General features: G+C 38.2%; 1 protein-coding gene across 1 annotated transcript in view; it reads right to left on the bottom strand.

The window, feature by feature from the left end:
• Positions 1-203: 203 nt before the first annotated feature.
• The window catches only part of LOC104537438 (von Willebrand factor-like), a 42,383-nt gene continuing 27,000 nt past the window's right edge, over positions 204-15,586 (bottom strand). The window contains exons 13-17 of the mRNA XM_010180334.1: positions 13,238-14,571; positions 12,388-12,507; positions 9,908-10,051; positions 1,338-1,481; positions 204-397 (exon numbers count right to left, since the gene is read on the bottom strand). Coding sequence (XP_010178636.1) covers positions 204-397; positions 1,338-1,481; positions 9,908-10,051; positions 12,388-12,507; positions 13,238-14,571 — 1,936 coding nt within the window. The remainder of the gene's footprint in view (positions 398-1,337; positions 1,482-9,907; positions 10,052-12,387; positions 12,508-13,237; positions 14,572-15,586) is intronic.

The following is a 15,586-nucleotide window of genomic DNA, read 5'->3' as shown; positions in this document are numbered from 1 at the left end:
CTCTGCCATCATCTATCCACCTTGTTATATCTCAGTTAGTTATATGCTGAAAGGGCTCAGATTTTGTTTTACACCTGGGGTGGTCTAGGTTAGCATTTGTGACAACTGTTGGTGAAACATTAACATATGAGCACTGGACTGACTTCTTAAATCAAGAAGAAAATTTCTGGATTTAGCACTTAAATTTCTGGATTATGGTCCAGTTATGAGACTACAACATTATTGGACTTACCCATGCACACTTTTTTGATAAATTCACTATTCAGTGTGATCATCGTGGATAAATCTTCAAAATTCTGAAGCCTCATGATTCTGTTAGCAGCTGATGGCCCAGTCAAAGTCCTTAGTTGCTCTTCGTCATATCTACTCCCAACTCCAATTGGAAACACAGATACTCCTAGGAAAAGAGAAGAAAGGGTTTAAAATGGGATGAGCAATCCACAGAAGGAGGTCTTTGCTGTTCTATTTTTTCCTTAAAAAGAAAGAACTGGGAAAAGTTTTTAAACAACAGTTAATTTTTGTGTTTTATTTGCATCACTCCCTCCACATAGGCTAAAGGCAATTAAGGGCAGAAATGGTGATGATGCTCTAATCACAGTGTTAGCTAAGATGAGCTTTATTAGTCCCAAGCATAATAGGATCATGCATGGTCAAAAAAACACAGCTGCAGACTTAATGACTACATCTTCACTTTTTTTCAAATGTAAAAAAATCTCAATATGCTGTTTTCTTTCTTCAGTTACATGGCAATTGGATTATTGTCAAGCCATTTAATTAAAAAATAATAGCTGTTATTTAGTGCATACCTTATTCAATAGCTCCCAAAGCAACCTACAAAGGAAGGCACTGTTCCTCAGTTAAACACCTGAGGAAGCTGTGGTACAGAGACTACAGCCAGAAAACTCGAAAAAACATCATGCAGCACACATTGATACCAAAAAAAGCATAATCCTATGTGTCAGTGTAGAATCTGATCAAATCCTCTCTATATTTATTATTATTATAGTACTGCAACTATATGAAATTTATAATATTAGATCACATTGTTGTTATCCCTGTCTATTCACAGGAACTGGGAAAATGAAATACCACTACTTTGTGAAGCCTATGGAAGCTGTTCAGCTTAAATTGCAGATTGGCCCTGAATTTATCAGTAATTCAAAGGTACCTTCATGAGGCAGGTTTTGTTCAGGCCTGTTTCTTACCAGATTACTCACAGTATGTCCAGTGAACTTATATGAATATACCAGTGCCTTAATTTTTCATCTTTTGTTCTAGTGCATTACTTAAAAAGCAACAACTCTGCTTTAAAATAGTGACAGTAAGGTGAGATTTACTGTTCATTCTTGCAGAAAGTGCAGCAGCCTCCACAGTGTCTTCTGATCTCCCCGACACGATGACTATTGCAACCTTTGATGCACTGGGCCTCCCTCCATGGGATTCTGACATTGCATTCTGTACTACAAAATCAATGGCTTTTCCTAAGAAGAAATGAAGATATAAATGAAAAACATGATAGAAAACTCATGGAAGGCTATAAAACTAAATCTTATTTTATAGTAGTAGGTTGTACAGTACTGGAACATATTTCTTATAAAAGGACTTTTAATGTCTGCTTTATTGCTGCCACATGAAAGGTCTCAGCTGTTAAGAACCTACTAGTACTATTAATACCTCCCAGCACAGAAGGATCATCTTTAGCTCCCCAGTCTCTGAAGTAATGGGAATTTTACTACCTCCCCTTAGCCATGAGGATAAAGTTATGCTCCTTGCTTTAGTAGTTACAGTGTTCTGGAAGTATTACCATTACACTACACAAAAGGAAAGAAGATACTGTAGGAGAATAGGTACTTATTTCCCAATTCCCAATTGCAGAACAACAGTGACATCCAGTGGCTATCTGATCTACATCCTCACACCACTGAATTGTACACAAGTTGCGCAGCTTACAGAGAAGATCTACTTCTTCCCTACTTTGGTCAACTTTTTCTACAGGTGTGAAAAGTGTATCTTGCCTCCCCTACTACCAGCAACCTCTCTGAAATCTTGACTCAAACTAACACATAATATAACTGGGTAACCTATATTAAAAACGAAACAAAAAAAACCAAACACTCCCCCAAAAAAACCAAACCAAACAAACAAAACCATCAAACCACACAATAAAACCATGAAAAAATTATATCTTAGCCCAAATTTCAAACTGGCATAAAAGGGTAGCTGCTGCCCTTTCATTTAACATCTGTGAATGCTCAGACAAATGCTGAGTTCGAAATCGTGACCTCAGCAAGAGAACACGTAGTATTTAGATACATAGTTGCACAAATATTTATACTGGGAATTACTATATTGAGCTTTCTTAAAAGCTTCTTTGGGCTTGGAAGTTATCAGGTCAGGAAGTAGAAATGATACCATATGACTGATGTGACATTCAGGGCAAATAGCGAATGGTGAATAACAAATACTTGAAAAACTAGTTCCTCTGAGTAATCTGCTAAGACTGTGCTGCAGAAATATGTTTGCCTGAGGAATTCACTGAACAATTTTAAATAATAAACACATTTGTAAAACACTGGAAGTCAGATCATAGATAATTCACCAGCACACCACAAAAATACCTTAGCACACCTGAATATTTTGCACTTCATGTCTTCTTTCATCATGTCATTCATCTTTTTTCATTGTCAGAAGCAAAGATCATTTTCTCAAGCTGCTGCAAGCATGGACAACCTCTTGTAAGCTCACTCAGCACACTGAATACTGATAACATGGCAACAGCAATTGGATATTCTACAAGGCTTTAATTAGGCTTTTGGGAAGAATTTATCCCTTGTAAGAATCTAGCCTAAAATAGGTATCTGGAAAAAGCATAAATGTCTCCTTTTCCACTCTACTGATCTGGAGGTGAAATACCCTTCTCAAATATCACTGCTTTCCTCATCCTTTCCTGTTGTCTCATACACCTTACAGTCCCCAACTGACAGCCTTGTATCCCTTTCCCACCTTATCCAGCCACCTCTTCTTCCCTGTTAGCCCATTATCACTGTTCCCTATTCAGACCCTTAGCCTCATCCTTATGTGGCATCTATCCACAGATGTCCAAGTAAAAAGAAGAGTTGGGACCTACCAGGAACTGCTGCCAGGCCCTGTCAGGCCTTTCACAGGAACAGGATCCACACCAGCTTCCAATAAGCTTTCATCTATCATGTAATGTTACCTCCACTAGCAATCTCTTGTCTAAAAACAGTCACATATTCTTCCAAGCAAGTTTTCAAACAGAAAGATGCATGTTTGTTTACTTCAAAATGCTTTTTTGGAAAGGTCAGTTATGATCAGAAGTAAAAAAAAAAAGAAAGAAAGAAAAATACTGTTGAAAGTTTTCTGTTGATTTTTAAGAACAAGACAGGATGTTTCTCTTTTGTTTCTTGCTACGTAATGATTGTCTTTTATTTAGTTCTTCCAACTATGTAGATTCATTCTGTTCTTACCATTTGATGTTCATTCTCACTTTAATTCTGAATTATATTTTATATATGAATTAAAATCATTTTAGAGCTTCTGTTCAGTGAAAACCTCAAAATACTGAATGCTTTTCTACTTCCAAAGAAACTTATTTTAAAACATCATTATTAGTTAGGTGATGGCAATTCCATTTCACAAACTACTATTCCTGACCAGAAAAATTAACTAACCCCAGGTATTAACTCATGTCCTATACGACTGTCTCACAATCATTGCTACAAATGGTTTTGTTTTCCAGTAGTTAGCCTGTATGTCTGTAGAGGTAGGTGTTAGATTCAGAATGACATGTTAGCTATAACAAACTAAGGGATAAAACAAAATGCAGAAAATTAATATGACTATATTTCAGTCCTTGAGATTGCTTCAGGATGGTCACTGTGCCAGAAAATTGTCTCATTTCCCTTTCGTCCTATAAATAATTACTAAAAAAATATTTTGGGTTTTAACTTTCAAATATTTTAGGTTAAACTTTTGCACAGTAAGAATCACAAATGATATTTCATTCATTTTTGAAAAGTACTCATGTTTTTTGTGTTTGTCTTTTTTAAATGACCCTTTGACTTTTGTGTGGTTGGTGTAGTCAACCAGCTGCTCCAGCTCCATTTTCTTTCTCCCATTAATTTCAAAAGTTTTCAGAAACTTCCATTCATATCTGTAAACTGGAAAATCCATTCTTTTTATAATTTCTAATAAAGAAATCAAGTTCCATTCTAATAGAACCAGGGACTATTTCAAAGGCCCAAAAAAACAATTACTCAATTTAATGAATGGAAAAATTGTTTTAGTGTACTAAAAACTCTCTGGATTTCTCTCCTTACTTTGAAGCCAGCTCTAGAGAAAAGAGCCAGGTGTCTGAAGACGTGATCAAATGAACACTTTTGTCCTGCTAGAGGGATTCAGAAAGTCACTATCCCAAGTTGGAAGCTGTCACTTCTTGGCTGTTTGTCTCTACTTCTCACCAGGGAGGGTAATAACAAACTCCTCAGAGGCCATAATGAAAAAATACTGGCTGTTAATAAACCAAACAACTGAACAGTTTCTTACTATTAGACTGCAACATAACAGCAATCTGTCACTTTCATACCAATAAAGGAAATTTAAAACATTTACACTGAAAGAAATGCCACTAAGCACCAGTCAATATAAAGACTGGAAGGCAAGTGCACAGCATCATGGACATAACTAAACTAGCTTTAAAATGGCCAAGTCTGAGCCACAGAGGCTTCAGCCATTACGAGACCACCTTGGGTCTTGTACACCCCTGCAGTGGCTGAAATCTGGACCACTGCTGCTGCTGGCACCACTTTAGCTTGCTTTGACATATCTACATACATTGCAAATGCATCTCGGGCTGCATTGGTGCTGTAGCAAGCTGCTGGCAGAAGGCAGGGTCTGCTCCTTTGGATGCACCAGCTGGACATGCCCTCCCAGTCCCCTGCAACCAGCATTGCTGCCCACCCAGCCATGCAGCTAGCATATTATTGTTACAAATTATTTCTGTTTCTCACACATATATAATGTGCTTTAAAAAAAAGCAACAAATGGGCTTTGTAAGCAGAATTACTTCTATACTTACATGTAGTTTAGGGATTAGATCCATAAAAAATCAAGATGGAAGTTTCAGAGCCAAAAACCTTCATCACATACAGGAGAATAACAGAGCTGAGAGGAGCGTGACACACAATAAAATCTGTTTCCAATGGCAGTGTATGTGATGAGGAATGTGTGCCTGTACATCTGTCCCTGACCTCCTACCTCCTAACATGGTACACTTATGCTGGTTCTGACAGACATAATGGCCACAATTAATTTCACACATGCACACACAACCCCTTCCTTCCCAAATTTGACCATCTAAACATCTATCTGGATAGTGGAACAAAAAGGCCCAGCTTGCAGGAGCACTGAGCCCCTAACAATCTTTCAGTCAATAGGGCACATTTGTTAGTCACTGGGCATGTCCAGGAGAAAAATATCAAAGAAATAAAAATTGAAAAAAAACCCCAACCATTTATCTCTACATGCTACTTTAGAAAGGGCAGGTCAGTCATTCCAAAGGCTGCCACCACAGCACAGCACCTTCTTCCCATCTTTCATTGCTGATTCACTCCTGGCTACACTACATAGTAGAAAACAAAAGTCAAGCTTGGAATAATCCTTAAAGCAAAACCAACAGAAGATATTCTACAAAGACGGGGCGGGGTGGGGAATGGAGAAGGAATGGCATCACTGCACAGTATTCTTCTCTCAGATGAGACTGAACATTTGATGCTGAACTTCCAACAGTCAGAAAAGGCTTTGTAAGAACCCTTTTATGGTTCCCTTGAACAAGACTATTCAACAAAGGCTCATTAGCTGAACTTTTTTTTTTAAATCATCTGGTGCACATTCAAGCCAGACTCGTATTCTAAAATAATGATTCAGAATGGTTCACGTAGAGGTTTCTGCAAGGACTGAAAGCAGATTAAGTGGACATAAACAGGCTTTAAGGACAAAAGACAATCTGTTGAGTAGAGTTGGAGGTGTTTACTGGGAATCTACAGGGAATTACTTTAGATTCTGCTTTATTGAGTAATTTCATTAATGATTTGGATAAAGAAGCAAAAATGTGTAAAAAGGCATGTTAATCTGAATCACAGATATTAGATTGGAGCAGTTATGAATAGCATGGAATGAACTGAAAGAGCACAAGGTGCCCTAGAAATATCTGAAATTTATCCAAGGAATAAAGAACAAGATTCATCCTAGAATAAGCCAATCTGGAGGAAAATGAACCAACGCACAGACATTTAATGGTTTAGTGAGTGCCTCAGGGAAAGCAGAAACTGCTTAAAAGCAACTTCTGCAATTATTTTCTTTAATTTTGTCTGAAATGAGGAATAAAATGTAAAACCCCCATGAGGGTCTGAGGAGCTGTGACAGACAGAGGATTCCAGCTAGGCGGAGGTTCCTGCTGGGAACTTGTGAATCAGTGCCTTAAGTGGCCTCAGTGGTTCCACTAACACTTCTGCAACATCTTGACCAAAAAAGAAAAAGTACTACCAGAGGTCTTAATCACTCACAGGTACTGAAAGCTTCCTGGGAAAGAAGCAAAAATGAAATGGCTTCTCAGCACTTGAAGAAGCATAGAAAAAGCTAACACTATCTCTATTATGGATAGTCCAGATGTCATCTATTTAAACAAGGACTTGTCTAATCAGGAACAACCCTCTTGATAATCCTGAAGCTGGTATTTATATTTTAATATAGGATCTTGCCTAGACAATTAATTGTTGTTTGTTTGGGTTTTTTAACTGAAAATAGCAGATTATCTTAATTTTTAAACAAAACAGCTATTGCGAGCTGATGTCACAGATAGATGGTTTAAATAGTCAATCTTTAGCACATTGATATTCTGACATTAATGCGTGCCAATTAACAGTATGACTGGACTCTTAATGAGCAGCACAAATGCATCAGTTCACCAGTCCACCAGCACTGAAGGGAGAAGGCTATGAGGCCTCAAATCCTTTTCTCTATTCCTGGCTCTCTAAGTCACAAATTCTGTACTTCTCTTACCACCAAGGGGCTCTGATGACCCTGGGCTCCACTAGGAGCACATTCAACTCACAAACCTTATAAGAATTGAACTAAAATACAAGCAAACAAGCAAAAAAACCCTGCCAAGACAGCAACTTAAAATATCTCAGGGAAGAGACTAGTAGGCACCAAAGCTAGGTTCAGAAAGGAGCTGACACCACCAGTTCAGAAACAGTAGTGGGGGAGCAAGTTTTGAAGACCTCTGTCTTTCAGTGGATGCCCTTAGACCAGGGCAGCTGCTGGCAAAAAAGCATGGATTCAGACAGGTGATGAAGGGGGCAGATTTTGAAAATTCTGCACAGACCACATCACTCAGGACTGAGATCTGAATCAATGAAAGTGCTAAGGTGGGCCGTTGCTTCCTAAAACACAGTGAGATTTTAGAAAGGAAACATTTATACATGACAGGCAAAGATGAATGATGCTATTCAAATATCTTAATAACTAACTAAATTTCAGTAAAATTTAAGAATTTTTCCTAAAGGGAGCAGGGAGGTGGTGGAGGAAAAATACACATTTGTTTCCCTAACAGTGCTTTTAATATGGATAAGCCACATAGATCATACTTTCTCCAAATTTTGAGTGTGAGGCAAGCAGTGGGCGTGGAAAACATCAGCCTAAATGAGGTACAAGCAAGCAAAATAATGTTTTCATAAAGTAGTAAGCAGTATTTACTGTAAGTACTGCTCACTGTGCTCCCTATGACATTCCTAAATACCATAAATGCTGATCAGAGGCATGTTTCTCAGTTCTCTTGCAGAGATCACTCTTTTAGCTGTATGAAGGCTTACATAATCAGCTCTTGCTTGTAGTTAGTTTTCTTTATTTTCAAATATTTCTAAGGTGAAATTGTACACAATTTCATTATGTCTGAATATCCCCAGAGCTTCTTCTCAGTAAGTTACTTGAGCCAAAATTTGCATGATGATATCTCACTGCATAAGCATGGAAAAGCTTTGTGGTATATGCTGCTCTTTTTTTAATTGCCTATGCCCTCAAATATGCTATAGTTTTTCATTATTTCTTACTAATAAAATGTGTGTCTCTACTATTGTTTCCTTTTGATTAAATGAAACTGAAAAGTGAATGCTTACTGCAGTAAGACTTTTGCAGCAGTGGCAACAGAACCCACAGTTGTTCTCTCCACACAGAGCTTTTTTGAGTGAAATAGATTTGGATCAACAAAGACTGAATAAAGATTACACAGGATTATGTTTCTACCATAAGCAAGCCAGCGCAAATGAGAAGAAACAGTGCTGGTCTAATGGCAATGATATTTTTGATAGGTAAATCCTGATCAAGCCCTCACAGGGTAGAAAAGATTTCCGAAGCTAGCTAGGGAACTGCAACATCCAGACTGAGCGATCTAAACTTTTTCAGCAGCCTCTGCATTTCCAGAGGCCCGAGGACAGGCAGAATGACATGAATGACTCTGTGTTTCCCGCAATCAGCCGAATTTGCACACACTACAAGGTGCAGGATGGGATCACAGTAACTTATTTTCATTACTTCATTTGGGAGGAACTACTTCTACTCTATTCCATTCTTGTTCATTATACCACATCCCTCTGAGCATTTTCCAATGAGACAAACAAATCACTAACGAGTATGTCATGTGTCTGCCTCTCCCCTTTCATTTCCCAAAGGCCATGTTTTCTCTGTTTATTCTGCAGTTCAGTGTGGCTTACTATACACATGACATGGAAGGCTTCACAAAACTTATCTATTTGTATGTAACAATTTATCCCACAACGAGCCTATAGAAGTCTCATCAGCCATCTGGTATTTTTATTTCTCCAGGCTGAGAAAGCAATCATGGCTAATCCTCCTGCGAACTATGGAAGTCAGGTTTTATTTCTCACTCTTCTGTACCAATAACTCTTTACAGTCTGAAGGAGGCCAAAGACCCTAAAAATCTGTGTACTCCTCAACTCATATAGGACCCTAATGCTAGGTGGCTGCCAGAGCAAATGTGGTTCCAGTCCAGCTGAACAAAATTCTCAGAATATCTGGTGAAAGATCAGACATGCTGTAGGAGAATAATTTTTTGCTGAACACTACAACTGATACATGTGTGTGTACCAAATTTCCACCGACCCAGTGGGAAATCTGCGTTATGTTTTAGCACAAGAAAAGTGAAGTGGACATGTTTTTCAGGATGCAGTTGTCTGGAAAAGAAGATGATGTTTCACAAGTAACTCTGCGGCTAAGGTGCAGCCTTAGGCAGTCCTTACTCCCTGGCACCATCCTCAGCCTTGTGCCAGTCCAAGTCCTTGTGGGACCAGCACAGCAATTTGGATGAGAGAACTGAACCACCCAGAATATAACTACTGTTTTGCTAATTTATTTTTCAACCAGATCAGTTACACTGGCTCAGCACAAACATCTGGTGATGGCAGCTATTGGAGTCAGCATGAGCAGTCTGCTGCTAAACATCTAGTCAACTAATTTGCTGAAAGGTTAATGATAAAAATCTTTATTTTGTAATTAAGTTTTGCCTGCTTGAAAGATAATGAATGCAAATCCTGAGAGTTACTTCAAGTCTAAATTTTCTTTCCAGAATACGTTAAGATAAACAGCAATTCAAGTAACTTATGGATACCCTTTTAACAGAGAAAATTGAACCTTTACAAATAAATATATATATAGTAAAGATATGAGTGAACTAAAAAAACCTAAAAGTTCTACTACAGAACACTACCACAATAGCACTGACATAAATTGGTGACTGGGACCAGGCTATATTTAGCATTTCTGGGAGATTTTCTCCTCTTGTTTAAACATCAACATGCACATAATCACTCACCTAGCCTGGTAGGACCTTGCTCCCTTTGTTGAATTGAGTGCACCATCTCTACAAGGTTTTCAGTCTCTTGGGGCATGTTCCATGAAATTTCTAGATTGTTGTCCCTGGCATACTGGAGAACTGACACATGAACTGAAGTATTGCCTGAGGGAGGAAGCAGAAAATAAACACCTTAAGCAGTGCATATAAATGTCTTAAAATAAATCTAAAGGATGCATTATGGTTGTGTTTTACATTAAGCACAACTAGACAGTTATTTTCCACCAGAGTGCAAAAGCTGCATTTTCAATCAAAAGATCAAAACTGAATTATTCCCAGGTGAAAAAATATGCGAAAACTGCTGGAAACTGTTACTTTTCTATCAGGAATCAGCATGCAGTATTTTATGTCTGATCAATTTGACCATGATTGGAGAATTTCACTTTATTGTTCTCTATATATTATTCCTTTTCCATTTAAAATTGTCTAAACACCACTTTTTTATGTGCACACTGTTTTGCAAGAACAGAAGTTTGATGCCTATTTGTCTGATGTCATGAGCTCCCAAGATGACTACATTTCATGCAAAATTCCCTCTGTAATACATCACTTGAATGACATGCATCAGACTGCAACATGGGACACATGACCTGCAAAGGGGAAAGAAGAGAAATTCCAAATTCTGCTATTCTCTGACATCCTGGTTCTATTTATACATTATGTAAGAAGTATGAGTAAAACTTTTAACAGAGGGTTGATATAGATACCTAATAAATAGCAGGCTTGCAGATTTGAACTGTGCAACACACTGTTTATAATGCTTGGCTGTAACTCTCTTCATAGTCTTGGAAGGACTTCTGCTGTATACTGAAGATACTTATGAATATAGCATATTATTCTTTATCAATGTTTTGTAAAACATTTCTTAATTAAGTTAATAACAATTGTGATTTCATGTACCCAAATATTGTGGCCCTATATTTATCTGAATATTGTCTACTCACTACACTTTAAAATTTTTCCAAGGCGTTGTTAAATATTTTTAAATCAAGGCCATAGTGAGGAGTCATTTCATAGCTGCATTATTATTGTTCTGTTGTTAATGACATAGCAGTTGCTATTACAGGCTTCAAAGACAAGAAAAACAGCTAGGCTAGAACATATTATCTGTTGGTTTATTGTTTACTTCGTGTTTATGTCACTTGGCTTGCTTCTCTATATCTTGCACATACATAACTTTCAGAAACTGTGTGTCTTCCACGTACTATCTCTAAAACAAAGTCTAAGTTATTCTAGACATATAAAAATGCTATATTTTTCCTCTGTGAGCTCTCTAATTAGTACAAGTGCTGATAATCACCTCTCTTTGAAGCACAGGTATAATACAAACACTAAGTGGGAAACACCAGCAGCAACAGCAATAGTGCCATAGAAATGGTTTAATGCTGAATTGAAAAAGTACAATTCTGATTAAAAAATCCAGGGCTGTTAAGACAAAATATACTGGCAAAATACAGGATCCTGTGCAGCTACTGCCATGTAGATGGACTTGATGTCCTGACTTACTCCATGCACTACAGGTATGTGCAGGATATACAGCTTTCTGACAGGATGGCTGCAGTGGTAATATCTGTGCTGAATGACCTAAGTAGAGGTGTACCTCCCACCAGTACACTGTGCAAGCTCAGTGAGTCTAGCACTCCCAGAAAGTGTCTGTCAGCCAACATGAGTCAGGAAATAAATCTTAGTAAGATAGTTCCAGCACCCTAGGTTAGCCAAAAACAGCTGGTCAGAACCAGAAATGCTCATTCCAAAGACCAAAACCTTACAGTTGGACCAAACCTGAACCAAAACCCCTCTGAATTATTGATTCTTACTTATCATATCATACCTAATATCATATCATAGAATGGTTTGAGTTGGAAGTGACCTTAAAGACCATCTAGCTCCAACTCCCCTGCCATGGACAGGGACAACTCCCACCAGACCGGGTTACTCAAAGCCTTGTCCAACCTGGCTTTGAACGTTTCCAGGGAGGGGGCATCCACAACTACCCTGGGCAACCTGTGCCACTGTATCACCAACCTGAACCAGAACTGAACCAAAACCAAACAAATATTTTTGCTTCTCTGCCATAGAAAAACAGTTCAACTAAATCTCCATCCAGTGACAGGGACATCTCTGCCTGTTTGGCATACACACTTCTTCTGTCCAGTACAGTATAAAAGGAAGTGTTTATCAGAGCTGCTGTCCAAGCTATTCCTCGTTACACGATTCCCTGAATTGGATGTCAAACCTTTATTCATCTGAACCAGAATAGCTTGGTTTGGGAGGAAACTGAACTGCATCTGAAGTAAAAGCTTTGATAGTCTGATTTGACCAATATAAGCTTTAATTTTTTTGAGGAATTAGTCATTTAAAAATAAAAATAATATTATAACAAGAAGCTGTTTTGTCCTGTTAAAACATTTTTGTGTCTGAGTTAAAAGACAGATACATACTGATCTCAACACTTTCAATGAATGCCCGTACAAAATTTTTCATTTCTTCAAACTCTGATGCTCCAATATTGGAACTGTCATCCAGAAGAAACATGACATCCATTGGTTTGTTGCACAGCTCTGAGGAGGAGGAAAAGAGAAAAAAAAAAAGATTATTTATACATGATAACCAAAAGCATCTGCCAATCTATTGGTAGGAGCAGAAAGTGCAGATACACCTGCCTTTTGGGAAAACAAAGCAGGATAATGAACAACTGAAATAAGTGATGCCCATTTAATGAAAAACTTGAGATAAATCTTCAGTGAGATACACAGGTATTTCAATTCATGCTTTTCTAACAATGCTATTTTACTCTCAGGGGACTAAAACAAAGACGAAAAACCAAATCATCAATAACAACAATCAAAACCAAAACAAACACACAAAAACCTCACACAAAATACCTCCCTCTCTCCTCCCTCAAAAAAAAAAAAAACCCAAACCCCCACAAAAACAATGAAGTCTCTTCAGAAAAGAGGAAGCAGAATTTTAACTTGCTTGAGGCAGGCAGATGAGTAACTTTTTTTCTTCTGTCACCCTCCAACCTATCTGAAAGCTGCTGTACTTTATTTAAAAATGGAGTCAAGGACTTCTGAGCTTATAGAAAGCTGGCTGCAGGTCTGTGCTTGGTACTGCTGTACTGGGGCAGCATCCTCAGCCTTCAGTGAAGATATATGGTCCCTCCTTGACATTTGGGCAAGACATCAAATGAGATATAGGAACCCTTCAAATTTCAGTGATGTGAGGAGGAAATGGAAGAGACAGGACAGAGAAAAGAGGAAACTACACAGAAAATACATCCAACTTTACCTGGAATTTCTGTCGAAATTTTACGAGAGCAGCATGACTGCAGCACTAACTCAGGTCCTTCTTCAATAAGTGTGGTATAACTATTCAAGATAATTGGGTTATTAGGCTGACTGATCTTTCTGAGCTCTTGGATATTTGCACTGGAGGTTATGCCGATGGGAATAACATTTATGCTTCTGGGAGGTCGTGTGATAACATCAGTGGAAGGACTGGATGACACCATATATACCAAGTGAGGAACATCTTGCCTGCCCCCATTCACTGGTGTAAATGTGTGTTTGGAAATATAATCGAGGGCATTCCCAGTGTTGGTAGCCTTCCCTCCTTGGTAAGGTATGCTCCTTACCTTCTCAATAATACTTTCCTTTGACTGTATTTCCCTAAAGGAGTACTCCAGTGTGACAGTCTCTGAATACTGCATGACTGTAATATGAATATCTTCCTGTCCCACAGTCATTCTTGTGATTACCCTCTCAAGGAACTCCTTGATAATATTGAAATTTTCTTCCCCTACATTGTCTGATCCTTCCACAATAAAAGCAATGTCCAGACTTCTGTGAGTGGGCTTTTCTGAAAAGGATGGTGGTGCTGTGAGTCCCGAAGAGGGAAATAAGACACTGGATATTGTTGGAGTGGACACAGTTGATAAGCTTTCTTCAGGTCCAAGATCACATAGATGATCAATGAGCAGATCTCTGTTATCCATTAGCTCTAACACATTGTTCATTAGGAAGGCTCTATTATCTGGTGACTGCTTTTCAATGAACCTGATTTGCTCCATATTAACATGTGGTCCAATCCCCACAGGTATTACTGCAATTCTTTTATTCCTCAAAGCTGTAAGGATGCTGCGGAGTTTTCCTGAAGACTTGCTTGCTATAAATAGCACTGCAATTCTGGCAGCATTGGTCCTTTCTGCTTTTCCAAACACATGAAACACAGTATATTTAAGGCCTTCAGCAGCATTCGCTTCTTTATCACCTGTGTATTTTATGTTCTGGACAATTTTTCTCATCTGGGACTGTGTTTTGATATCTTTAAGGCCAAGATAGATTGTGGTCCCAGCCCTATACACCAGAATTGACACTCGGATTTTCTTTTGGGAGATGTGGAGCTTCTTCATCATGCTAGTTATGAAAGTCTTCAGCTGTTCAAAGTCCTCCTCTGACAGTTTATTGGAGCCATCCATTAGGAAGGCCAAGTCCATCATCTTGCTGCATGAGTATTCACTAGGTGGTAGTTCAATGTCCTCTTCTGGAGCAGGTGTTGACAATGTTAGGGTGTCCTTCACTGATTCACAGGCTACACAGGTTAAGTTCTTCACTTCACACTGACTACAAAAATCAACAAATTTAACTGTAAAATATCAATGCTTATAATAATACATCACCTACATCTAATAAAAAAGTCCATACAGAAACAGTTAAATATCTCAAAAAAACACGCCCAAAAAAGAAAAAACAATGTGTTTTTTTTCCCCCCACCACTCTCCACGAGATATTGTACAGCTAAGGCTTTTATCGTTAAATCATAGAACTGTTTGCATTGGAAGGGACCTTAAAGGTCATCTAGTCCAACCTCCAAATATTTTCATGCATGTTTATTTAGATCGAGGAAACGCATGACAAATTATAACATGTTTGTCAGAGGAAAATCTTCTTATAACAGCCTTTAGCAGAATGTGTAAACTCTGTGTCTGGGAACTGTCTAGAAATCCGCTGAGGTCCAGCAGTGCAGCTACCTAAAAACTACTGGTGGACTGAACTGGCAAATCTGGTTTGCTTCACAAGGAGGAAAAACATGAGGCAAACTGGAGGCAGCTAACAAAGCAGAGTAGGAAAGATGCTTTTAGCTCTGATATGACTCAGCAGACTCTGTGAGGAGGCTAGGTTTACCTAGGTTTTAACTTTAATGAAAATAGCAAACAGCCTTTTTTCTGCTTCTAAAGTGCATTACTTTCCATTTCTTTTTCCTGACTACATTTCGTTTGGAATACAGCTTTGGCACATTTTCATCCTCCATTTTTTATGTCTCCTTTATTATCTTCCTCTTGTTTACTATATGCTGTGTTTTAGTCCCTTTTCTCATATCAAATGATGTATTTCATCTCTAACTGTTATCTCTTTTTCATCCTATTTGTCTTTCCTCAACATTTCTACTTAACTCCATTAGTACATTTTTCTCTTCCCCTTTCCATCTCAGCTCCCTTTTTTTTTTACCCCCATGTCTGTCTTTTCTGCTATTCATCCTTCCTCACCACCATGAGATTTTTCACCTCTGTCACCAGCTACCTTTTAGGAACTTATTTATAATTCATCTCTTTCCATCTTTAGCAAGGCTTTAACACTT

This window comes from Mesitornis unicolor, unplaced genomic scaffold, assembly GCF_000695765.1.
Source record: "Mesitornis unicolor isolate BGI_N332 unplaced genomic scaffold, ASM69576v1 scaffold2083, whole genome shotgun sequence".
NCBI lineage: Eukaryota > Metazoa > Chordata > Aves > Mesitornithiformes > Mesitornithidae > Mesitornis > Mesitornis unicolor.
Note: the sequence above shows the minus strand (reverse complement) of the source record. Positions and strands in the feature narration are given on the sequence as shown.